Source organism: Lagopus muta, chromosome 15, assembly GCF_023343835.1.
Source record: "Lagopus muta isolate bLagMut1 chromosome 15, bLagMut1 primary, whole genome shotgun sequence".
Lineage (NCBI taxonomy): Eukaryota > Metazoa > Chordata > Aves > Galliformes > Phasianidae > Lagopus > Lagopus muta.
Genome location: NC_064447.1, coordinates 3,528,902 through 3,555,764, shown reverse-complemented (window position 1 = coordinate 3,555,764; position 26,863 = coordinate 3,528,902). Strand labels below are relative to the sequence as shown.

Genomic DNA, 26,863 nt, shown 5'->3' with positions numbered 1-26,863 from the left:
CACCATTTACTGCACGGGAAAAAACCGGATGAGGTTTAACAAAAGCAAGTGTAGAGTCTTGCATCTGGGGAGGAATAATTGCATGCACCAGTACAGGTTGGGGGATGAGTTGCTGGAGGGGAGCTCTGTGGAAAGGGACTTGGGTGTCCTGGTGGACGACAGGTTGGCCATGAGCCAGCAGTGTGCCCTTGTGGCCAAAAAGGCCAATGGCTTACTGGGGTGCACTGCAAAGAGCGTGGCCAGCAGGTCGAAGGAGGTAATCCTCCCCCTCTACTCTGCCCTGGTAAGACCTCATCTGGAGCACTGCATCCAGTTCTGGGCTCCCCAGTACAAAAAAGACAGGGATCTCTTGGAAAGAGTCCAGCGGAGGGCCACGAAGATGGTGAAGGGCCTGGAGCATCTCTGCTATGGAGAAAGGCTGAGTGAACTGGGTCTGTTCAGCCTTGAAAAAAGAAGACTGAGAGGGGATCTGATCCAGGTCTATAAATATCTAAGGTGTGGGGGGCAGAATGGCAAGGCTGGACTCTTTTCAGTGGTGAATGGAGACAGGACAAGGGGAAACAGCTGGAAACTGCAGCATAGGAAGTTCCGCACCAATGTGCACAAGAACTTCTTTACAGTGAGGTGACGGAGCACTGGAACAGGCTGTCCAAGGGGGTGGTGGAATCTCCTTCTCTGGAGATGTTCAAGACCTGCCTGGATGCCGACCTGTGCGCCCTGCTGTAGGGAACCTGCTTTGGCAGGGGGGTTGGACTCGATGATCTCTGGAGGTCCCTTCCAACCCCTACAATACTGTGATTCTGTGAAAGGCATTACCATGTATATCCAATAAAATTATCAGTATTTATTTTGAGGTGGACTGGTCCTAACGGCAAGAGAATCCAGCAGAAAAATAAACACAAGGGAGGGAAGACCATTCAAGAGCCCAGCAGATTAGCCATGGACAGAGACAAAGGGATGCAATAGAAACCAATATAGGACGAAATAGAAATAGTGTATTTCTGGAGCCCAAAGGAACCCAACACAACACCAGCATCACAGACGCACATTGGAATGCTTTTCTCAACAGGAAATCCCCTTTTCAAGAAGTTCCAAAACACTGAACAATGGAGAACTGGAAGGAATACGGAGAGACTTTTTGAAGATGAAGAACTGAAGCAATACAAGAAGAAACCTGGAACACCAGTAACTAGGTTTATTCTACAGGATTTTTATTCATTTCCAACACATTAAATGTAGATTCACAAACCGGTCTGGAAAGAAGCTTTTAGCTCATCTAGCTACAGCCACTCAACAAAGCCATGGAGCGTGACATCACCGGGCAACGGACTGTGACCTCACAGGCCTTCGCTGCTCACAGTGGGCCGCAGCAGAGCCTGGCCCAGTCGAGCTCGTTCCTGGTGTCTGGCTGAGCGTGTTGGCGAGGTCTGGAGACCCAGCGAGACTTTGTTGGCTTGTGCTGTGGGGCTCTGGGAGCTGTTCTCAGTGCCCATCCCCACAACATCACCCGTATTCCCCCGGCTCTGCCTGCATCAGGCAGCCGGGTCCCGAGAAGCACTCGAGGCAGCGGAGGTGAGAGGTGGGGGGGATGCACACCTGGGGGGGGCCGTGGGGCTCAGGAGCTGCTAGGGCCTCAGGAGCTGCTAGGGCCTCATCCGCAGCCCGACCCGGGGCCAGCAGGGAATGGGATGGGGAGGGCTTCCTGCCGAGGGACCGGGGCACAACCGCCGCCTGCCCCGGGACGCACACCGACCGCGGCCTCTTCTTCTTGCAGCGTTCAGGAACCACTGCAGGAGCGCCGCAAGGGGAGCGGATTGCCACCTGCAGCTCCCCGGCCCAGAACGCGGCCATGGAGGAGGAGTTCTGTGCCATCTGCCGCGACGCTACACCTGACGCCTGCGTGGTGCCCTGCGAGCACCGCTTCTGCCTCCGCTGCATCCTGCAGTGGACCTTGAGGAAGTTCACCTGCCCGCTCTGCAGGAGCCTCATGTGCACCATCCGCTTTGCGGTGCGGGCAGACGGCTCTCTGCCCTGCGTCATCACGCTGCCATCCGAGTACGAGGCGGAGAGCCACGACACGGCCGCCCTGTGGGACGTCGCCATCCCGCGCCCCGCTCCGTCGGGCAGCCCCGCGGGGCACGTGCAGGAGGAGCTCCCCGACGCGTCCCACGCGGCTCCCGGCGATGCGGCCGCCCGGCCCGCCGGCACGCCCGGCTCCGGGGACGCGGAGGAGCCCCGGCAGGAGGCGGCGCCGGGACCTTCCGCCCAGGACAGCGGCGGCGACCCCGGCACCGGCCCCGGCACCGCCGAGCGGGGCAGGGACCGCTCAGCCCGGGGGTCCCGCCGCCCCAGCAAGAGGAGGGCCCGCAGCGCCCGCAGCACTTCGCAGCCCCGCAAGAGGCCGCCCCCCCGGCCCCATTAACGGGGCCGCATCCATCTCAGTTAATAAAAAACTAGGAAAACACGCAGCTGTTGCGCAGACTGCCTCAGTCCCACTCGGCGCCGCCAGACATAGCGGGTGCCGTTCCTGGACGCGGGGCACGAGGGCTGGCGCTCAGCCGTCCCGAGCGACGTTCCCTCGCGCCCTGCCGCTGTCACCACAGAGCCAGACTCGGCACCGCCCTCTGCTCCCTGGGAGGAGCCGCAGCCGCCACGAGGCTTCCCCTGGGCCTGCTCCGCTGTGGGCCGAACAAACCCGGGGATCTGCAGCGATCCTTCGCCTTCCTGACCTTTCACAGCCCTCCTCTGGGCCCTTGCTCGTGGTTTTGTTTTACACAGCGGTGCCCAAAACCACATACAGCAATCGAGGTGAGGATGCACCAGCGCAGTGGAGTGGGACAACAGCACTGAAAGCATTTGCATTATTCCTGTCATTCCTTTCACTTGTTTCATCACCACCTCTATTCTCCAGCACTTCTGTACATTTCAAAGAAGAAATTTACCAATGGAAACACAAACTCACAAAAATAAAGAAAAAAATCGTTCTCAACAGATTATGTGGGGTTACAGCCTGCAATTGCAGAGGCTGAAGTCTGTGCAATATCAGTGACAGTTGCTCTCCTTCTGCCTTCAATTCCCGTTCTTCAGCTACAGCTCAGTAGCAGTTTTTCAGTGAAGGCTTTGAAAACATGAACACTGCTGGATATTTCAAGTGTGTAAATCAGTGCACGAACTGCTGTGAGTTCAAGCCAAAAAAAAAAAACCATCCGGAACTTCAAATAACACATAATTGCAAATACGAGTGCTAGGATTGTGATGGATTACACTGATTGTTTATCTCCTAAGTAGAATGACTTCAGGTTTACTGACACAGAAGCTTTCCACAATCTCTAAGTCTTCCACTGACATTTATCCAGAAGTGCCAGAAGACAATCAGGAATAGAACCAAAACAGAAATGATAACCATTGCTGGCATCTCACACATACCAGCAGCTCACTCTCGCTCTGCAATAGTCAGCAAGCATCTCCACATATCTTGGAAAATCAGCACTGCCCTTGAATATGGGTAATATTGACAGGCTGACTTCCAAGCCCAAAATTTCACTTTAGTTCAGATCAGAAATAAACTTTCTCTTTATGTAACACTCAAAGGAACACAGCTTGGTAGCAGTTCCACAGAAAACACCATCATACAGCCTATCCAGCAACTCTTGGTTCGCACCAATTAGAAACAAAAACGCCATGCCAGAAGCCCTATAGAAACAGTGGCACTCCATCACTGGAACATGCCATCAGGTATTATTGAGCTCATAAACACTCCCACAGTTCCTGTGACAGAGTTTCAAGACAAAATTCCACACAGAGCAATACACCCCAACAGTTTCGCCAAGCATGGAAAGAGTTCTTTTATGTCCTGCTTACAAAGGAGCCAAATAGGTTCTGACTGGTCTTGGCAATACCAGGCAAAGCACTCCCAGGCAGTCCAATAGTCATAGACAGAAAGAAGCACTGCACTCACCCATCTGGTGATGGGGATCTCTGCCACACAGCATTCCCCCAGGAAGCAGCAAAGGTCCATCAGATGCTCTCCTCTCTGTGGCTGGCCCTTATATGAGCCATGGGGGGCTATAACCTGGACCTCCCCCTTCACGTCACCTGGGAAGCACAAGTGCAAACCACCTGCCTCCTCTCCCTGGGCCAGTCACATTGCTTCACCAGCTGCTCAATCACCCCTTCCAGCTATCACCTAACACTTCACCTACATTGTATGACATGATTTTTGATCAATTACATAGTTAAATTCAAACACACAGGCAGTTTTCTGTTATAAATTCACAATAGCATTGAAAATCTAGGATCCCTTTTCTATTGGCACAACACTGTGAAGGCCAACCAAGAGGCACACCACTTCTGTTGAGTAAGCTATGAACTGCATTAACATCAGGAAAGATACTTTACAAGCATTTGGATAATAATAACAGCTACAGAATAAAATTACCTTGACAAGTCAAATTCAAGCTCCAGCCTCAGTTGGAAATCTGTCCCATGTTCTCCTGTTTATTTCCAGCAAAAGGCCATCTCAAGAAGAACCTTCAAGCTATACAATTAATTAGAGTTCAATCCACCTGGCAATCCATTGGTTCTTAGTAAACTCTGATACAACCATACAGGTTCTGGGACCAAGGAAGGCTCTTTCTGCAGGTCTCCAAACTTTCAGTGGCTCACACAGTACAATATGAAGACAAGACACTGAACTCAAGCCCTCTCAGGATACACGATTAACTAGGTACTGAAAGAAGCTCTAAAACATTTAGAAGAAGAAAAGCAGCAACATGAACAACATCACTGCAGAGACACAAACAGGTGAATCACAGAACTAATTAGAGTATCAGCAGTTCCCAAGGAAAAAAAAGTGGAGTAGTTGGATTAGGACTAAGCAGTGATTGTGCACAGACACTCTGAACAACCCTAGTAGATGGGAACAACGGCTGACTGTCCTGAGCAGGAATAAATGAAATCCAAAGAAATTATTTGGATCATTGACATTTCCCATCTAAAAAAATCAAACCAGAAATCTAGTCTATTCACAGCCTGATCAATTGAGTCATGTTGTAAAGAGTAAAGGAGAAAAAAGTCAAAATCAAACCAGTAAGATATTTCTTACTGGCACGTGATCCATGCCCACTGCATGTACAGAATAGCTACTAAAAAGCCCTCAGGATGAAAACACAAACACACTGAGTACTAATGAGGAATTTTACAATCTGCCATTATTTAAATTTCAGTGTAGCATGCATGCCAATATGGGAAGAAGTAGAATGAAGGGTCAGTAACACCAGGAAACAATAATCTAATGGATAATAATTTGTAGATGAAGCAAATATTATTTTAAAACATTTCCTCAAGTCAGTGACTGTTTAACTCTGCCCAGAGTCAGACTGCAGATCGGATAATTCTCCTTTGCTGCAACAGTAAACCACCGGATGGTATTGCCAGATATTTGCTTATCGTGACAACTGTGGCACAAACACCAGCAAGAATTAGGACAATGCAGAGATTCCCTAGTCTTTCTAATAACCATCATTCATTCTGTAGTTTGAACTTGTGTTGAAACACTATTCATCTATTTTATAAGGTGCTGGAGAGGCCTACAAATGGAATTTGCCTTATTTGTGCCGTGTGCCAGAGCACTATTTGATCAGGGACAATGTCCTACATCAGCTCTATTGCCTCCTGTCTACACTGAGGTTGGTAATTAAGCCTAGCAGGCCTTTTTGTTCTGATGGATAGTAATATTAATAATCTGTTTTGTTTCTGTCTTCACCCCTGTGTTGGGACATAGTTTATTTTCTTCATAGTAGCTCGTTTGATGCTATGCTTTGGACAAGCAATGAAAATAGTTCTGGTAACACACCAGTGTTTAAGTTGTTGATATCTTCACCCAAATACCTTACTCTTTCAAAATATTCTCTTCCTGCTCTGTTGTGTTTGTCCCTTTGGCTTTTACCAACTTTTATTTATTTGCTGAGGAATCCTTTTCACAGTGTGAATTACTTTCCCCTATCTAGGCATGCTATCAGTATGTACTCACAGAACTGAAAGCCTAACTAAGACTGAAAATTCTGCTTCCTCTTCTTCCCAAAACAAGATTTCAATGTGATTCTTTAGAAGAATCAGAAGATTTTTTTTTCCATTTATAATTCCATTTTCTCTTTATACTCAGAAATATATTTTTAAGAAAAATATTGTTTCCACTGCAACTTATTTTCTACCATTTTGAAATAATACTGATCTATAATGCAACAGAAAATGAAGCTTAAAATGAATAGCATGTCTAAATGAAACACTGAAACACTTAATCTTCATTTTTTTTCCTATCAGTGGGAATGCGTTTTCCCTTTACTTTTTGCCCAGAGTGAAATGTCAGTGAAAGTGACTTTTTAAACCAGCTCTAATTGTAACTCACTACATGGCATTTGCATTTAAAGCGTCTTGAAATTTCTGAAAGCTCCTATGGGGAAGTTTTATACACTTTGTTTGGTGCAGTCATCAAAATTGCATGAAATCATTCATCAAAGAGGAGAAAGAAAACAACAACAACAACAAAAACCACCAAGGAAGTGAAAACAGATCCATGATGTTTAGTAACTTTAGTCAACTCGGCTGACTAATAAAGACACGAGCAGGGCATATGGAACTTCTTTCCCTCGGGTTCCTGTTTATTGATGGGACAAAATATAGGAGCCCTGCAGCAAAATTATCCTGACTTAAATGATCTCAATCTGTTCTCTATTGATTTTTCTTACATAGCAGTGAGTTTTGATTAACTTTAGTAATAGCAGTGACTGCTTCAGAATGTCTTGAATTGATCAGACATAAGGATTTCCTATTAAGCAGAAATTAAAGACATATTTCTTCCAGTATCACAATTAAGAAGTGCCTCCTTCTTTGCAAAGGTATAAATGGAAAAAACTCAGTGCTCCACTACCCATTTTGTTGACTTGGAAGGTCATTAGGACATGTGTTCCAAATGGGTGATCTAAACACAGTGGTCATTTTGTCTGTGTCAACATATTCACAGCAGTGTCCTTCATAGGTTGCATGGCTCATCTTGTTACAGGTACCAGAAGTTACCACACTTGTGGGAAGTGGAAACTACAAAGAACACTAACAAGAACCCAACACAACAAACCAAAGAATCAAACTAGAAACATACAGGGAAGGCTTTGGGAATAAAAGGTACCACAGGTACCTAATGCTTCAGTGCTGCATTATTGTGTCAAATAAGCATCTTCAAAAAGCATTCTGTCAGTCTGATAGGCATCAAACTAATTGGAAATATTTTACCTCCTTGGAATTGTAGATTTTTGCAGATGCTGCAAATCTGCACTTTTTCTGGAGAAAATAGAGAGTTTTAACATCTTAAGTCCAAAAGGATTATGTACTTTTCAGTACAGCAGAACTACATAAAGGTAAAAGATTACATTGCTAATAAAAACATGCGAAGTCACCAAACAAAACAAAGATCAATTGCCTCAGTGAGCATACATTTAAATTTTAAGAACCCTCCTTATAGGTAAAAATGTTTGTTTGACCTTTTTTTTTTCCTTGTATCTTGTATCAAATTAAGCATATTAATACAGGGAAAAAAAGTGCCATTTGACTGGTTGCATTAGCCAGAAATATTACTGTTTGGTCCACATTCCTGCATTTCCAAACTAATGGCTGCTTATTAGAGCCAGTAACGTTCTTTTTTGATTTCTTATAATTATTTTTCAATATTTAATCAGAACTTTTAGCCATAATCATATATTTCTCACTAAAGCCAGATGACCCATGAGCAGAATCCAACCCTTAAAAGAAATGTCTATTTAAAATAGAACAAATACTAATTCTTTTACTTGGGCTTCGTGGCTGCATTTGTTTCATTCTGGCCTTTAAAAATCCCCAGAATAATGTAATATAGTCTTTGTGAAAGCAGTGCAAAGAGATACCAAACAGCTTGCAAAATCGAACTTCTTAATGCTGATAATTAAGAATCTGTTTGGTTAAGCATGGAAGAGAAGAGAACACAATTTCTTCTTCCCTGTCTTCAAGAATCCTCCTAATAACTTCCACTGCTTCTCTCTAAAATCAGATATGAAGACCAGTGCACACAGAGAACAACTTCAGTACTAACATTGCCTTAGGTTCCAGTTAAAGGCCAGAGTGATAAGATCCCTCTTACATGAGTGATCACGGTTGTTTCCCATTTTAAACCTCTATGACTGAAGAAACAGAATTCATCCTGTCTTGCAACTTCTCAGAATAGTTAACAAAAAAAAAGACTAAACAATTAAAACAACAACAACAACACCACAATAACTTCTTCCTGTTTTTTCGTTCTGTAGGTGCTTGCTGCTCTTACCTAGATTTGTTCTCATATTTTTTCTCTATGATGGATAGCAAAAGCGGAAGCAAAAGGTACTCCTGGGGCAGGACACAACACTTCAAAAAATAAAGAAATAAAAAAATTAAGCACAACACCCATTTAGATGTGTATGATTATATAGAAGATCATTTGTACCACAGGAGATCCTGTAGCTTACAGTTTTTGCATCACAAAAGATACTTACTCTTGCTCTCCCCATATTTTATTATGGAAGGTTTATCATCACTATTAAACTTTAATTCCCCCAAAGCAGTGCATTAATAGATTCATAAACTTTAACACCTTCAGCTTTGTGCCACCTTCACTATATATTGAACACAATTGTTAAGGAGCAGTTCCATACCTTTCTGTAGATCTTTTTAATAACGAGGAGATTTCAGAAATATTTCAAAAGCACAGTCATTTTGATACCTATATTTTCCCTAATTTTAAATGTCTGTCATGTTGAAAATTGAGTTTTATGGCTTTAAACGTAAAAACAAAGAACGCAGACCCCCTTGCTCTCACAGTTCATTCTTCTCAAACTATTTTTCTAATCATACATGGAACTTGTAATGTACTTGTTATTTACTGCTTTCCCCCGAAGCCTGCTTTCAAGTTCACAAATAATTATTTGTTTTTATGCTTTTTCATGATTTAAAAGTCATCTTAATGATGGGAGACATTTGCCATTAAGGACCATTCCACTATTGCGAATGCTGTAAATACTTCTAAGAGGCAGGTACTTGTTATAAGAATCCCCTACACTTCTTGTTCATGCTAAGGCATTGGGAAGAGGAAATAAGATGTCTTATCAAGAAGCTAATTAACATGATGGCACATAATTAAGGAAGGAGACTTTAAAAAAAAGGAAAAGGAAATTAATTTACTGAAGCTTGTTGAAAGAAAAGAGATGAAGACAGAAGAGTAAGATAGAAAGGGGAATAAGGAGCCTGCTTCCACTAGAAAATCAATTCAAGAGCTAATATTGCAGAAGAACTAAATGCAGGCTTCATCTGTGACATGGACTCCCAATATATGCAATATGTAGGTACTTCACAGTGGGAACACTGATTGGCCCTGAAGGCTTTTTCATGTTACATCATCATAGGCAGGGAATTGCCTGCTCTTGTGTAGATGTGAATCAAATATCATTATCAACAGGGTAGAACAACACAAAAGGACTTTTTTTTCACATGCTGGACAAAGTGGTTTAGAATCACTTAGGTCTCTGATGGGATTTTGGTATCTTTAAGCAAATCACTCAACAATCTTAACATTAAAGCATATCACCATAGGCAAAACCTGGAGAACTGGATCCAGGTCTTCCTCTCTTTGCAGATCAGTCTAGATGTGGCAATGCATAGAGTTGACACAGTCATCCTGCTGTGCAGATAAACATGGTCGTAAACAAAAGGCCAAACCAACCAACCAAACTTCTTGAATGCAAAAGCAAAACCCATCAATACAAAGGTTTAACCAAATGCACAGGGTACCTTAGCAGCAATTACCATGCATTCAGATGTATGAAAAGCAAGTTCTTGTTTTTACAGAAGTGAGTGAGCAGCTTTAAAGTTCAAGGCTGTAACACATGCAATAGCAGGTACTACACATGCCACTCCTATTACTTAGGAAATAAAACAAAGGGGAACGAATAAGACAACTGTTTAGAATTGTGTTTTGCATTACAGATGAGCTGCCATGAAAGCAAGCAGCAGCATTTATAACGGGGGGAATAGATTCTCCCAAAAGAAAAATCAGCATTAGAAATCATGTCAGAATCACTACTGGTCTTTCCTTCTACAGAAGCAAGCAGGGTAAATCAGAGATTATCAGGAGAGCTTCCAAACTTGCTTTTATCATTTGCTATAGACACAGACTACAAGTAACAGACTGTTTATAAGTAAAGCATTAATTCGGTGTATAATGTATGAAATTTGGCTCCTGTTGCCTAGAATTGGTTCAATCCTCAACAACAGCTGGCTGACACTGAGAGAAAAAAACATATCTGGGATAGCAGCAGAGAGGGGTTGAATTAATTTTCAAAATCTCTGCATTTTATTTAGCTTCTGCTGCCATCTACAGAAGCCATCGCCGATCTGCACCAAGGGCAGGTACAGCAGTGAGAACAAGATAAACCTTCAGCCCAGTGACAAGCTGAGCTAGAAAGAACAGGGGTACTTCAGCTAACAGTCACTGAAGGACCCGAGGAGCTCACTTTGTAGATAGCATCTCTCTCTCAGTTAGGGCCCAAAAATTCATTCACAGCTACCTCTCTGCTGTGTAAATGAGTTCACTCATCTGCATAGCACACAGATAAAAGCACAGACCTCATCAGTCTGTATAGATCAACACAGCAGTGGAGCTGCCTGTGAAGTGATGAAAGTTTTAATTTCTCTTGGTCAGATTGGTACGTGGGTAACCACTACCTTGATTCAGTTTCTAATTTCTCCACTTGGTCGTTTTGTGAACAGATGAGCACTACACAGGATTTATTCTGAATCTTGTCCTGAACAGCCTTTTGTCATCTAAATGACAAATCACAGAAATATTTTCCATTTACATTTGTAATGACACCCTTTGTGAAATATTTTCTCATCAGATTATGATATAACCAAGATGTGAGTAGCATTCCCCTTATTTTTACATCGTATCAGCCTTGAGGACATAAAACCTCTGGCTGAAATGGAACACAGTGGGCACTGGAAGATGGGAAATCCTTGGGATTTCTGCACCAAATAACACGGTCCTCAGCACAGCCCAAGGCAGCTGCCTTCCAGATACCATTGGAAGATAAAGCAGAGAACAAACCTCCTTCCTGCCAGCCCACAGGTTGTGCAAAGCCTACAGCTGTACCTCACTATGGGAAGCACTGGGAAACTTTCCAAGTGCTTGAAAGCATCTGGATTTACCCAGGTTGAGCCTGTACAGCTGTATAAACTATAGAGAAATATCCAATTAATCCCATCTCCTCCTCCTCACGTGAGATTTAATGCATATAATCATAAAGTGAAACAGTGCTGTGCTGTCTAGGTGAGTGGTTGCAGGGACCTGTAAAGAAATGCTGGCACCCAACTCCCTGCCCCTCCCTTGACTACACCCCACAAATCGTGCACGTGTGTCTTCAGCATGGGCTCAGGCAGGCAGGGAAGCAGTGTCTGCAATAGTCCCCAGTTCACCATGTCTGGGGCAGGCACGGCTCTCCATTCGGAAAGGGAAAATTCTGTGCTGCACACCTGGGTGTGAATATGGGAAAAGGCAACAGGCACGAGCAAAATGCCACTAAAACTCATCTGCTTCGTCCTCTGCATTCTGATTGCACCTGATCTCACAGGTAAACCTCTGAAAAAGCTTCAGTTAACAGAAGCCAAATGACCAAGGGGTTGTGAGGAACTAACAGTCTTTCGTCCTTCTGTTAAACCTGTCTGTGCAAAGCAACGCAGCATGCAGTCAGGTGATCCTGAATGTTAATTACTAGAAGTAAAAGAAAAAGACAATCCATATATTTTGCATTCTACAAGGCAATTCTGTAATGTAAGGGGAAGTTTCAGTCTGAAGGAAATTGACATGTTAATACTGTACTTGCCTCTGCTTTTTGCTGTTCTGTGAGAAGCTGTACTTGCAAGTCCTCTTTAACTTGCTATTATCCACTGTATCTATATATAACACAATGCCTGTAGTGTGAACGCAGGGTCAGGGAGTTAGAAAGTTTTAATTACTGGCTCAATTATGTTCACTGAGAATCTCCTTTGCCCTGGAAGATGGTTGGGCATTTTTCAATTTGCTTCTCCAAGTAGATGCTTGTCTCCAAGCACATCACCTAGATATGCCTGGTCTCCTGATTACACTTCAGTGCTCTTGCAATGGTCAGTCCTCCAGAAAGGAAGCACAGCTGATGCAGGTGTGCTCAGATTTTGCTCAGTCTGTCTTTGAAAACTTCCTTCTTTGCTCTTGAATTCAAGTTCTCTGCCAGAAGAAGTAATTTTACAACTTGCTAAGCCAGCAGAACACTTTGAATCCTTATTTATAAATCTTAGTTTCTTAACATGGAAAAACACTGCCTCAGCTCCAAGCGATGTGTTCTCTGCAGTTTTATTCTGTGGAATAAGGAGGATTGTGACAAACATATATATTTTCAAAAGCTGACAAAGCTGAGCAATTATTCTTCAAAAAATCCATTTTAATTTTTACTGCTCTTTTTTGCGTCTGTAGTGTCAGCCAGCCATGCCCAGGCTGGTACCCATGTGCACATTGTGAGAGGCAGTGAGGGGGAAAGGTAGAATAACTTCACACTGTGTCTCCTGTTCCATTGGCCTCAGAGTAAAACACGAAGACTCAAGTGTCCTAATGTATTTTTTGAGCAAAGAACGCTCTCTCATAAAAAAAAAAAAAGGAAAAAGAAAAAAAGAAGAGTGTCAAAATCTACTGCAGAGCAAAGGATATTTGTCAGCATTATTTAAGGCATTTTAAAATGAAAATCAAGAAAGATAAATGGATAAATGTACTGGACTCCAGAGTGAAACTGCTTTCTTTTAACCATAGATTCCCTAAGTTGAGCATAAAAGGAGAAAAATGTTAAAAATGAAGAAAATGGAGAAAATCATCGCCACTGTAAATGGAAATCAGTTCTTCATACAACGAACAGAATATACTACTGATAGGGTAGTAGGCAAAAATGGTATTTACAGAGTAATATGGAAATGTCTTCCATGGCATGACTGGGGATGTGTGTCCAAAAGTACCCTGGCTTGAAAGACTGTAGCCTGCCTTTTCCTATAAAGCTTTTGTGTTTGCTATTGCTACTCGCAATTTTTTTATTGCTTTCCTCCCACTTTTAAACATATTTGTTTGCAGGTTTCACTGTGCCACTAGAAGAACAATCATATTTTGTCAACAAAGTAGAAAGACAGTGTAGTAAGCTAAGCGCAGTCAGGAAATCAAGATTGGTCTCAATTAGACAAAAAAGAGTTAGTTTAAGGGCCATCAAAAGATAAATATCCCAATTCAGAACTACTCTCTCCTTTCAAAATTCTTTCTATACAATATAGTAAGAAGAAATTCCATATCTCTGAACACAATAGATTATATATCCCCAGTGCAAACCACCTCTGTTCAGACCTGGAACATCATACTGTGTGTGTGAGTCATATGGAAAAACTGGTGCCTGGTCATGTAATTAAAGTCTGTTATGTAATTCGCACCTCGATGCTGCAACTACAGAAATTCACATGGGAACCAAGAGTACAAGGAATAGCAGTAGCAAACAGCCTAAGTGTCAAGAAGCACAGAGAATTGAACAAGAGACCAAATGAATCTCTGAGCTGCAAAGTGAAAGGCAATAAAGACATTAAAAAAAAAAAAAATCTGTTTTTTTTTTTGTTGTTGTTGTAGATGAAAAGTGTCTTGACAATAATACAGAGCCCCAACCAGACAGAAGTGACAGAACTGCTGATATAGCAGACAGCAAGTCTTTCACTATCTGAATGCCAAGGAAAAAATCATCTCATCCCAGAGATCTCTGTCATTCGGTTTAAAGAAAGGCCAAGCATTATGTCAACAGATTCAAATAACATCTTGCAAAGTATCACATCATAAGCTACGAATATGGGGAATATTATAAGGGGAAAAAATGTGTTTTTGCAGTGCTTTAAAAGAATAATCACCACAAAAACATTGCTGATGGACTTGTCAACTCGGTTTTGATCTTGGGTAGAACAACTGACATTAACTGGTTAGCTTTATAATCACAGCTTTAAAAAAGCACCTGTTTTTGCAAGTTATATTAAATTTTAAAAATAAGAATTAAAAGAAAAAATAAAAAGAGAAAGATTTATAAGGGAAACAATTTTCTTGGGACTGGAAAACAGCAGAGCAGAGATATGACCATTCTTATCATGCTGTGAAGGGTGTACTCATGGGGAAGCCTTCCTCTTGCGCTCCTGTCCAAATTCTGCTAAGGATTTTACATTAAGATGAAAAGGATAAGTGAAAGGATAAGGTCTATAAACTGTGCTGTAGGCATCATCCCAAACTCAGGCTTTGCTGATCTTCAGGACAAACATTTTAACTCCATTAGTCCTTTAAATAAGTTTATCCAAGAAATTAATGAGGTAATTTGATTACAGCCTACAAGTACTTACATTATTAGAATCCCAAAACATGAAAAAATCTGTTCCAAAGCCAGAATTGTCAAATGACCAGTCCAGCCAAGCTTGGAAATAAATTGTACATTTCTAACCACGATGGGAATTGTTCATTGGAACAGACTGTGGAGCATAACAGAGTATCTGTTATTTGGCTTCATTAAAATAAATTGGATAGCTTTCTAAAAGCTTTGCCTTTTCTCACTACTTTATATATTTAAAACCTCTGAAATAACAAAAAGACACGCTTTGCCTTTCTGCGAGCAGAGGCAGCTAAGTGTTCTGCCTGCTCTTTAGTTGTCATTCTTCTTTGTAAAATACCTACAAACACTTAAATGACAGTGTCAAAATGCAGTTTTTTTTCTGATGCAAAGCACAGTTTTACACAGTTTTTACTTTTTTTTTCTAGCACGTTCATATACGTTTCTTTTCTTTGTTCCATTTTTGCTAGGACTTTTAGGTGAAGATGCGCCGCTGCCAGCGCCTCAGAACATCTCTATTCTTTCTACCAACATGAAACATTTCTTAATGTGGAGCCCTGTGACCTTCCAGGGAGAAACTGTGAGATACTCTGTTGAGTTTCAGGGGTAACTTCTGGTTTCTGTTTTTAGTTATGTTTTTTTCCTTCTTTGCTCTTTGAACACCAATTACAATCCCACACCGCTTGGATTTCTTGAATACTGTTCAGCTCACAAGTGTAGGAGAAGTTCGATGCTCCAGCACTGTTAATAGCGAGTAGGAAGAATACTCAGGTTTGGTCTGAGATTGCTTACAGACCAGGCCTTATCAACTGCTGGTTGTTAAGAGATAGCTGCATAATCCAAGGCATGCACTAACCCCATGTACGCAAACTGCCTCTATCTAAAGAATTAGGAAGATTAGCAGAAGTTTATTTAGAAAAGGAAGGAGAAAAGGCTTGAATTTTTTTCAGTGTTATTCCTTTAAACATATTACATACATCTATTTTTCTTCAGAAAACATACGAGATTCTGATTGATCTCAAGCTGTGACTTATGTCATAGTTTGGCCTTTGAAATCTGATTCACTGGAGATAATCAAGTGACTGGGCAACATCTGTGGCATCAACTCTGGGATGCTATTCCCCATGATGCTTTTGGCTGATGAACAAGCTAACTAGAGAATTTCTCTAGATAAAATCTAAAATACATTTGTACTGATTTCATAAACTCCCAATAATCCAACCCATTGTATCCTAGAACTGGTCTTGGAAAGAACTAGCAAGCAGCCTTAGCCCATAGGGGATGTGACAAGGGTACCTCCTATCAGAATGCTGCCTGTTTGCTTTCTTTTCCCCAGGGAATATGAACGAGAGTACGCTAATGAGAGCTGGATCCCCATCTGTGAGTGTTCCCTCATCACAGTCACTGTATGTAATATCACAGAGGATATCTCAGCCACCGTGGCCTATAACCTGCGTGTAAGGGCAGATAATGGTGCTCAAAGATCAGAGTGGGGCACCCTGAAAGGTTTCTTCATTCGAAATACAAGTAAGTCCTGACATTCACGTTAAACTGCACCAGTTACATTCATTTCTTGATGTCTGATAATAAGAGTGAGCTCTCATGCACATCTGTGTGTTGTACATGTGAATTGAAGCCCTTTAATGCACAGAGCGCATCCTACTTCTCAACTCTTCTCATGCTGAGTTGGGATGTTTCAATCTTAGACAGCCACACCGTGGTCTTAGATATCAGTCCCTCCCTAGGCAGAGCAATATTTACCAGGGCTTGAATTTCGAGGGCTTCAAAGAAAGCTAAGACAACTCCAGGCATTCCTCATAGCAGGCTGACCAGTCCTACTGCTGAGTACTGATCAAGTGGGGTTGTTGTCAATGCTCTATCTAATCCATTTAGCCTAGTCATTTTTAGGGTCCAGAACCTGATCCTAGAGAAGCAGATGCTCTAGAAAACACCCATGTCTCTGTCTGCTTTGCACTGCTCTGGAAATCCAGCTCCCTTCAAGACACGATTGTTTCCAACCATGCTGTCAGATAAAGCCGTCTGTCTGAAGCCAGAGCTGACCTTAAATGTTCATGGATCACTGGAAGTTACTGCCTCATGAGCGAGCAGCCCTCACCCACAGAGAGCACTTAGTAAAAGCAGCCCCTCAGAAATACCACATGAAACACTGAGCTGTCTGTTGGTGTAGCATTGATTTCTAGGTGGTGCTTTGGGTGACAAATCTTTCCCTTTCCCAGGAGCTGTTAGCACAGAATTGAGTGCAGACCATGCTGTCGAGCAGAGACAGAGGAAGGATATTCCTTAGCTTAACTCTCTTTACGGACAAGAACAGCAACTTTCTCACTTTCCTTGCTATCCCTTTTCCCAAGCAGATCTCAGAACGGAGCAGTCCTTTTATCAGGGGATAAATTACGATTTTGACACAGCAGCTACAATTGGCATCAGATCTTTCCTAGTTATCATGAAATAAGATACTAATGTGCCAGAGATTGCATTTATCCTGAGATTCGAACTGTTCATGCACTGGTAGTTATACAGCTTCCTTCTTCAGTTCAATCAAAACTCCCCATCGAACGTATTTAAAAGCTAGCTAATATAATTGGAAAATCTGTTCTTTTGTCACGCCCTGACTGATAGAGTGGATTATCTCACAAGTGTTCGGGAAGGATGATAATCAGGCTTCTGAGGGTTTCTACAACTTTGATCATAATGCAACAGACCCCAATCATTCAAGGACCTTACAGTCTTCCACAGCAAAATTATCAGGCCCACAGCAGATTATTAGACGTAAATTGTTTCAAACAATTCAGGATTTCAGACCCCATTGGTCTGCTCCTGACTGGAGCATCTTGCCTTTCTGTAAGCAGCTCTGCCTCATCAGCTCCTGCCAGCTATTTCATTGCTGAAGGATTCATGGCAGACCATGGAGGACCTTGTAAAGTCCAGAATTTTTCATTCCCCAAACTGCTGGAGCCAGCAGCATCTCCTAAGATTTGAACTGCGGCTTTGGGCAGTTCCCTTTCTGGTCACCAAAAGGCAGTTGGTATGCTACACATCTGTTTATTAGCATCCAAGCTCCCTCCTCCCTCCAGCTCCTCACCAGCTTTGTTCCACAACCTGTTTCTTTCAGCTGGCATCTTTATTACCTCTGCTGTAGTCTGATATCAAGTCTAGAACCAGCACTGAGGAAGACATAGCACAACTACGTACTTCCTTGATTTTGATCCTCTTTCTTTGAGAACAGGCTACCCAGAGTCTACTTGGCTTTAGGCTAAGGCAACCTTGGCACCTAGTTGCCAGGTGGGATCTCAGGCAGTTACAGTCTGTGGGTCCTGTTAAGACTCATTTTCAGCCAGAGCCCATCTATGTGGTCAGAGCTATCTCTGAACTCAGGAAGGAAAGATCCCACACTACTGTGACCAATCTGGCCATGTTCAGTTGGTGGTAGCTCTCCTCAGTACCCAGAGGTCACCTCACATAGCAAGTACACTTTGCATTTACATTTAAGTGTTTCCATTGAGAGAACCCACTTGCCCTTTCACATTCACAGTAAAGAATAAAGATAGCCTGTATCAAGATCTATTTGCAAGATCTCCAGAGTGACCACCTGGAATTCCATTCACACCTTTTCTAAGTGATAAGGCATCACAGAGGCTTCCCAATACTGTGAAGTATTTGACAGCTTGGTCCTGTGTCTTAGAGACCCCTGGGCAATCCTCTTGCTAAGCTGTGGAACTAACAGTGTAGTTGATTTTAGTTCTTCATTTGTCACAGTTCTGATAGTTGGTATCCAGTCCCCCAGCGCAAGAGATAAATGTTAAACAATTGTGTTTGGTTAGTATTTGTGTCATACAATATTCATCTGTTAACACCCAATATTATTTTTAACCTCTGAATGGTGTCAGGTTTTTTTTTTCTTGAGGCATCATCATGTTAAGCATACTGTCAGCTTTCAATTTAAAAGTACAAAGTAGTTTTCTAAGCCTCACTTTTGTGGCACATTCATCATAAACATATTTTGATTTCATATTTTCATATTGTTCAGTATCAACAGCAATTCACTTTGTGCAAGAGCAAATTCTATTAAGAACATCTCTTCTGTATGTTCTGTATGCTCTACTTCCTTTCTTGAAAGCAAGAGGGCTGAAACCAATTTCAGTACAACAGAGTGGTAAGGAATGGCATAGGCAAGTAGTACAAATATGATCTTTGTATTCCCTTGATTCCAAATTCATGAATGTACAGTGCATAGTTTCAACCATGCTTGACTGATTCTGACTGTTCCTCACAGCAGAGTCCCAGACCAAACCGAGCTTTGAATATGAAAGTAAGCATTAAGCACATCACCAACAGATTTACTTGCATACTAGCTACAAAAACACGTCACAGCAGGACATCAGCACACCCAAGTCCTTCTAAAAGCATGCAGATACTGGATCATAAGGAAGATTCATGTGAACAGACTGAATTAATCCTAGGGCTTTATTTGCTTTCTCTTCCACCTTTGAATAACTGCCTAATTTCACATGAAGGAGCAGTGGTTTCACAGCTCCTGTTCTGTGCGCTAGCACTAAGCTAATGCCCAAAAGCAGAACTGACCTGGTGTGGTGTCTCAACTTCTGGTTGCCCAGCTGGTTCTGCTGCTGATCACATGGGACCCTCAGGCCAGATGCTTCATCCACTGGAGAAAATTCAAAACCTTTCAAGTCCGTGCTAGTCAGCTATTGCCAAATTCCCATTCAGAATGCCAGTCACAGACCTCCTCCTGCTCAAAATCTGCTGCAAAATCTAGACAAGCTGGGAATCAGGGCAGAGAGGTTTCTCCTCCATCGAAGAAACCAGCTATTATTCCAGATAATTGTTAGTGTGCTCATGATGGCAGCTGGAGGACAGCCATGGCAGGAGCCTCTTGTTTTCCTAGGCCCAGGCAGACTTTTTTGAAGATTTACTTCTGATGTGGTAACAGTGCTCTCCCTCCTTTGGCAGCTCTTCTGACACCACCTCTGATGAAGGCCATAGCAGATGGGTATCATCTACTCGTGGAACTAGAAGACATGGGACCTGCCTTTCAGTTCTGTGTTCTCTACTGGGAGAAGGGCCAGGAGAGCAGGGTGAGTTTACCCTTGGATTTTGGCATGAAGACAGAGCCCATGTGTCTTAGAGCAAAAGCATAAAAACACTTCCCAGGCACTGCTTTTCAAGTTCAAGCTGCTGCTGCAAGGCTGAAGCACCTGTCTGGTGTCAGTGTGTGCCATACTCCTCTGTGCTGCAGGCTGGTGCTTTACTGCTCCAGCTTAATGGAACAGTTGGCTTAATGGGCTTTTGAAATTGATTTCCTTCCTTTTTGGAAATCCAACTAAATGAGATGAACCTAGTCCTACAGGCTTGTGTCTGATTTCCTTTCACAAATGAAATGCTAACTGTTCGATATATAAGATCTTAATGACCTAAGCATTAATTCCAAACTTCATAATAGTTTTTACCAACTGAACTGTCACATACACCAGGTTTACTGGTCAGTAAACCAGAGAGAGATATTGGTTCATCTGCTGTTTGAAGTTGCAGAAGTGCATTACAGTTGCACACTCCAAGTTTATTTGCTCCTTACTAGCCCAGTTCCTCTCTGTAATCCAGAGTCACAGCACAACTCTTTCACCCTTATCACATCATACTAGAACAGGCAGGATATTGGCATCCATATTGGCATCCCCAGAATAACTCAGACCCCACATCAGAGAGAGTAGGTCACGGGCTAGTGCTGTGGCTGAACACCATCAATAAGCTCATGGTTCTTTCCTTGCGCCCCCTCCTACCTTTCCTGGCATGTATGATCTGCACTCCCCTGTGCTCCTTTTTATTGTCTCTTCCTATTCACACAGTCCTCTCTGACACCACCTGCTCCTGTTATTCTTCTCTTTTCCCCCAGCAAAGTCTGGGCTAGCACATTAGAACTCCTGCTCTCATTTAGGTCCTTGCCCAACATTCTGGTGTTCTCTTTCCTGGGCCTACGGCAGATGCAGCAGAAGATGGTGAAGGAGATCAGCTCCACCATTCATCTGGCCACCATGGAGGCAGCAGCTGAATACTGCGTAAAAGCCCAGACATACGTTGAGACAATCAACAGGAGCAGCAGCTTCAGCCAACCACAGTGCGTGAGGGCACAAGGTAACAGCCGGCCTTCCTGCATCTACCAGTCCTGTAGTCATGCCCACTAGGATATGGATATCCCAGCAGCACTTCTTTGGTTTGCAGCCAGCATCTCAAGGTCAGGCTGGACAAGGCTCTGAACAAGCTGACAAGCTGCAGATGTCCCTATTCATTGCAGAGGAGTAGGACTAGATGACATTTAAGGTCTCTTTCAACTCAAACAACTGTATGATTCTGTGATCTAAGATTACCTGTCTTGTTTGTAAATGTGGCACCCATGTGTGCTCCAAGGAAAATCTGGAGTGCAGCCCCCTGCAGTGGCATAGGTATCCCTCTGTAGAGTGCAGTGACAAAAAAAAAATCTCACCAGAGCAGATTGGAAGGGCAGCCAGAGGGCTGAGTCTGCATTGAGTAACTCATGTTCTCACAGGCTAAGAATTTTGTTGCTTCTCTTGTCTTCAGGCAGCAGATCCACGTGGCCCATCAGTGTCCTTATGTCCTTTGCTGGCTTTGCTGTGGCTGCCTTGACCCTGTCTTTCCTTGTCTGGAAAACAAGGAAAATCTTCCAGGATTCCTGCTGCCCCATTGCTGTCCTGCCAGACACACTGGTAACGTTTTCACTTTGTTTTTAGTGCACTGGATATTCACTGAATTGCGGGGCAGGCAGAAAACACAGACAAATACATAGGAAGGCTTGCTTATTGTACTGTAATGGAAGAGCTGGTATTTAGGGAAAAGAGCAAGCAAACCTTTCAACATAGCTTCATAAATTGGCAGCAAAGAGCTCATGCGAGCAGGCAGCTGTATTGTAGGATCAGGCAGCCCATATGGGGTGGCTGCATTGCTGCCACTGCCTAGAGCACTAGTGAACAGAGACGGTGCTCCTGCTGCTTGTGGGGAAGCAGCTTGGGAAGCACAGGCTGACCAGCTGCTCCTCAAACAAAACAGCTGTGTCACTGGCAACACAGCTTCATGTTCTCTGGCACCAGCAATGAGCTCTTAATTCCTTGGTGAGGAGCAACCAGTAATTAAAACACCCTCTTGTCTTCCTCATACAGAAGGAGTATATTTAAGTCTGTAGCTTAAACGCGTTGTCTGTCTTAAGTGAGAATGTAAGGCAGCACCTTTTGTGGTCCTGGTCTGAGCCCCAGGTCTCTGTCTGGTTGCAGCAGGCAGGATGAGAAAGGACCTGTGGGGGAGAGGCCGAAGTAAGAGTGCAGGCTCATCAGTCTGAGAGAATGAATGAATTTGCCTTACAGAAAGTGCCGGAGCCCCCCAGCCAGCTGATACTGTGCAGGAGGGAAGAAGCTGAGCAATGTGATCTGATGGTGCAGGTGATCCCCTCAGAAGAGGTTCTCTGCCTGTGGATTCAGGAAACACTTTAAGCATCCTACTAAAAAAAAAATAAATAAATAAAACCCAAAAAACTTCTACAGACCAAACAGAATGTGCTTCAGTGTCTTCGGAGTGCCAACAAGTAACTCTGTTCTTTATGCCAAATCTGCTGCAAGGAAGTCTCTGTGTGAACACGTGGCTGGCTCTCATCTCTTCCTAACTTCATTCATCCACTGAAAAGCTGGAAAGGACCCCAGGTGACAACTGCCAGTTTCTGTACTTCTCCTTCATATCCATACCCATGAGCAGACTCGTGTTTCCTTCAGTCACGTTGATGGTCCCAAGGCAAAGCCCACGCTTAAGCCACCAGCATTTCACCAACACAATGTATGTAGAGCTCAGATGCTGAGTCCCAAACCACTTCACTGTCAGTCATTTTGCCTCAGATTTTTTTTTTTTTTAATAAATGAATCTGCCAGTAAGAGTTCCTTGCATGGTTAACACAGCTGAAATGAACAGAGGTAAAATGCTGTTGGAGCTGCAGGCCCCGGACATGAAATAAAAATTTGTTCCATGTGACAGATACCAATGCATGATGCCATAGAGCAAAAAGGTTGTTAAGGATGAGATGTTTAAGTGGGAGGTGACTGGAGCTGAAAAAGCAGGGGAAAAGTAAACTCAAGAAAGGGGAAAAGAAACAGAATAGAAAGATACGTAGATCATGCAGTCAGGGCCATCTGAGGTGCATGCTGGGCAGCCCCATGGTTCAGCTACAGCTGAAGCAGGCTACTGACTGCATCGTGAACAGCAAGCCTGATTCTGCAGCCAGGAGGGCTGGGGGGAAATCAACAGCAATGCTTATATAGAGAGGAAATATCAGGAAGGATGCGTGAAGCATCCCAGCATGACCACATCACAGCCCGTTTTAGACCTGATGACACCATTTTGTTCCAGATAGCTTATTATCATTTCTGCCTTCAGGAAGGAAATCTAAAAAGAGAAGTCCTGCTACAGAGAAATAAGATATAGTTCTTTTGCATATACTGCAGTGATGGCTGTTGCTGCAAGGATAAGTCATTTAACACCTGCTCAGAAGAGACTTATGCCGGGAGGGCACGGGAAAGCTTTGATCTGAAGAGCTGCTTATAAAACTACCGGCGGAACTAATGGAACACAGCAGAGCTTTTCCTCACAGAAAGCGCCTCGACTTTCATTCTTGCAAAGTCAGCTGAGGCCGCCAGGTGGTAGCAAAGCACCGCGAGGGCAGCAGAACCGACGGAGCCGAACTGTGCGCTCCCCCGCCGAGGCAGCCCCTTCCGAACCCCCCCGCAGCCCGGCTGGCATCTCGCTCCGAGCCGCACAGTCGCTTGCTTCTTTCCTGTCTGGACAACGCAAGAATCTAGTCACTAGGAGTTCAGTAACCATTAGTTTGGCTCTGATGGGTTTGTAGCAGAATATAGGGTAAGAAAATCTGCGCAAGCCTGAGCACTGGCTCAGCGTGGATGCTCAGGTTATCACTAATTAATTGGGAGATGGTGAGGCACAAGCACACGTATAATAGCAGCTCCAGACAACTGCTGCAGCAAGTCCCTGCTGCTCGAGCTGAGCTGGGGGCTGCAGCAGGGGACAACAGCAGCTGGGTGATGTGGGGAGCTATGGGCAAGGAGGGAAGTCAGCACATAGCTGGTATGGGCTCTTTGTCAAATGTCTCCTCGAACAGCATTGCCCAGATAAGTCTTACAGTCAGTGACCTCGGTGGTTTGGTGAGCTCCCATGCTTCACATCTGTCCTGATTTTATTTCCATGGGTTTGGATAAGTTCAGTGTTTTAGTTTCTACAAGGGTGTTCACATAAAGGAAATTGTCCTGTTGCTTGTCCAGCCCACGGCTATTATCTGGAAAGCCTTAACATTCCCTCCTATCTCTTCCCCCTCCAACACTGTTGCATTACAGCTCTGTCAGCCACTGCTCAGAGAAACAGAAAAAAAGCAGGAAAAGGCTTTATTAATTTGAACAGGAATGGCTTTGGAAAATTATTTAAATGCATATTTTCCAGCAGCGTATTAAGCATAGCGAATGTGTTTCTTTCTCATTGCAATAGCAGATTTTATGACCTTCTTCACTGCCAATAAAGTGGTTTAACAGTTGCACAATAATGCCCAGGCAATTTTAAAAGTCACATCTGGAAGAAAAAGAAAATCTGACAGCAGAGAGACAGGAGGGAATTGTTTACGTGTTGCTGCCATCTTAGCAAGACTGTGCTCCATTTACATCAGGATATTCCTGTTTGTGTCTGTGGAGACATGAAACCAAATCTGAGATGCTGACTGAAAGAGCCTGGAAAGTTTCCAGCTTTGAAGAACACGCTGCATTTTGCTACGCCTGAAAATTAGGGGGTAGAACAATAGCAATTATTTGCCATCCCTGCATGTAGAAACACAGTGGCACCACATTAGGGAGCTGCAGACAGTCACTCCTTCCGTTCATTTCCACACACTGAAAGAGTTAACAGTGCCTTAGCAGTCATGGCAACGGCTGCCTTTGATAACTGATTTTGCTCCCACGACCATAATGCCACATTTCAAAGACAGGATCAGACAAGTAATCGCAGCAAAAAGCCACAATGAACTTTGTTCATTTCCATTAGGGTGGTGGTAAGTGACTCCATTTCTTTCTAAATACAAATTTCTTTGTTACTTTCCTCATAAAGCGTCACACGGAAACAGAGTACAAACTTGCATCACCTTGTCACTGCATTTGATTCTTAAGCTGCGTATAACCTGTGGGATGCAATTCCTCAGCACAACCTTTCCCTGCAGACTTCCCAAGAGCAGAACAGAAGAAATGTCAGTAAGACCTTTTCTCAAAGAAAAACCACCCAGTCCGTGGAACACAGATCAGCATCAAGTGTTGATTACATGAACTTTTAAAAGGGTTACATGATATTACTCAATTGACAAGAAGGCGAGAAATTCAATTACCTGTTCCATAACACTAACACTGTTCCATAACTGGCTAGAATACAGTCTAATTTTTCCTCTAAGTGTATTTCCTTAGAAGAACATTACTGCTGGCAATTTTTAAGGGCTGCTGACATTAATAAACAACCCAGCATTTCATTCTCCCCTTGAGATCTCTAATTTGATATACTGTCATTTTCTTTAAAAAAGAAAAAAAAAGAAACCAAGATCACTGCTTTTTCAGGACTATAAATTGATTTCAGTTTCTTGTGAAGGTGATATACTGCAAATGAAGTGCTACAAAGATCAAAAATATTTAAAAGGTTGCACATAAAGATGTTTATTATTTAAAGACTTACGTAGAAAAGTCTGCTATCAGAACACAACTGCAGAAACAGAAAACAGCCCAATTCAGACTTGTTATGGGCTTCTCAATAAACAGAACTATAGAAGTATTCAGAAATCTCTAAATCAAAGTATAAGTGGACTTAAAAGATGGCAAGGTTAAGTGAAATTGTCCAAATAAGTACTGCACATGTAGCTCTAATTTGGTTTCCTTCATTATATGGGCCGTAAGTCAGCTCTTGGCTTAGAAGCGGCTGTTTCTGAGAGCATGTGCTCCTCATTCACTGACCTACACGTACAGCTGAGGACGTGCTCCCACAGCACAGGCCAGCAGGTAGGCATCCTGCTCATCCTCACAGATGTTAGCCCCTGAGCAAAGTCTGACAGGGAGCTAGAATAAAGTAGAGGAATTAAGAACCCGCCAGCTTCCCTGGCGCACTTGCATTTCACAGTGGTAAAAGCCAACTGTGTGCTAACCAGAGAGGTGCTGGGCTCACTCTAGTGCCTGCTGTGCCTCCCCCTGCTGCACATCCAACTGGTTGGTGTTTCCTTAGCGTGGAGCCGGGAGGAGAGTGACAGCTCACAGCTCTGTGAGGCAGCTGTGGGCAGCAAGGCCATCCCCCAGCAAGGCACAGACCCCTCTGACCTGTGCACTAGAAGAGAGAAAGAGGCTGTGACTGGGGCCAAACACATGGAATAATCAATGGCAATGAATGAGGGTAGAACACGAACTCAAATATAGTTTCCTGCAGGAGGGAGAACGGTAATAAGCCTCATCACAGCTCTCACACAGCAGTCTGACCACAGGAAATATAGATGCACCACATCAGAACTGGCTTTGGTCACAGGCCTGTGACCTACTGAATCCCACACGTTCTTAGCCTCCTTTATAAGCAAGCTGAAGACTTCATTTTCCCTTGGGACACAAGCAGCATTATTTTTTTTTAATTTTTTTCCAAACATCTCTACAACATCCTTTAATTAACTAGAAATCAGAATCAAGAGAACTAAGAGAACTGCCCTGATTGACCAGTTTGGGATGAACTCGCACATCATTCACCAGGGGTTTGCCTCAGGTCTGTGACACTGCTACCAACAGGCACCTCTAATTGCATGGCATGGCATCCTAACTGGACAAAAACAGTCTCAATAAAGACAAAAAAAAAAAAAAATCAGATGTTGTGTTGACTTCAAGCAATGGTACCACAGGAAAATTAGGCAGTTCATTAAAAACAAAAGGTAAATCTTAGCAAGTAGATTGAGGCCCTTTTAAAGACACAGACACTTAAAGAAAATGCATTCTACCTGTTAGAAAAGAAAACCTTAAGAACAGAAGAAACTTGGTATGGTGAAATAGCAAGGTCAGGGAAGACGATAGAAGCAACAAGGCGTCCTTCAGAAACCTGAAGTTATGTCCAAGTGAGGAAAAAAAGAAGGATCACAGTTTCATTCTGATTAAAAGTAAACACGTAGTAAATCAAGACAAAAAGAATTTGAGATACAACTTCTTAAAAACATCTAAACTAATAATAAATCCTTTTCCAATTACATTAGAAACAGGATGCTTGCCAAGTAGTCTACAGGGCCAACAGATGGTGGTGTT

At 43.2% G+C, this 26,863-nt stretch overlaps 2 protein-coding genes across 2 annotated transcripts; both read left to right on the top strand.

Annotated features, from left to right (window-relative positions):
• The first annotated feature begins 1,588 nt into the window (after positions 1-1,588).
• Positions 1,589-2,422, top strand: LOC125700924 (uncharacterized). The gene has a single exon (XM_048962238.1). The coding sequence runs from the start codon at positions 1,589-1,591 to the stop codon at positions 2,420-2,422; it is 834 nt and encodes a 277-aa protein (XP_048818195.1).
• Positions 2,423-11,212: 8,790 nt separating this feature from the next.
• On the top strand, positions 11,213-23,334 carry IL20RB (interleukin 20 receptor subunit beta). The gene is made up of 8 exons (XM_048962237.1): positions 11,213-11,275; positions 11,609-11,684; positions 14,945-15,080; positions 15,811-16,001; positions 19,461-19,585; positions 20,489-20,639; positions 21,084-21,229; positions 21,881-23,334. The coding sequence occupies exons 1-8, from the start codon at positions 11,213-11,215 to the stop codon at positions 22,004-22,006; spliced, it is 1,014 nt and encodes a 337-aa protein (XP_048818194.1). The 3' UTR covers positions 22,007-23,334.
• Positions 23,335-26,863: the final 3,529 nt, after the last annotated feature.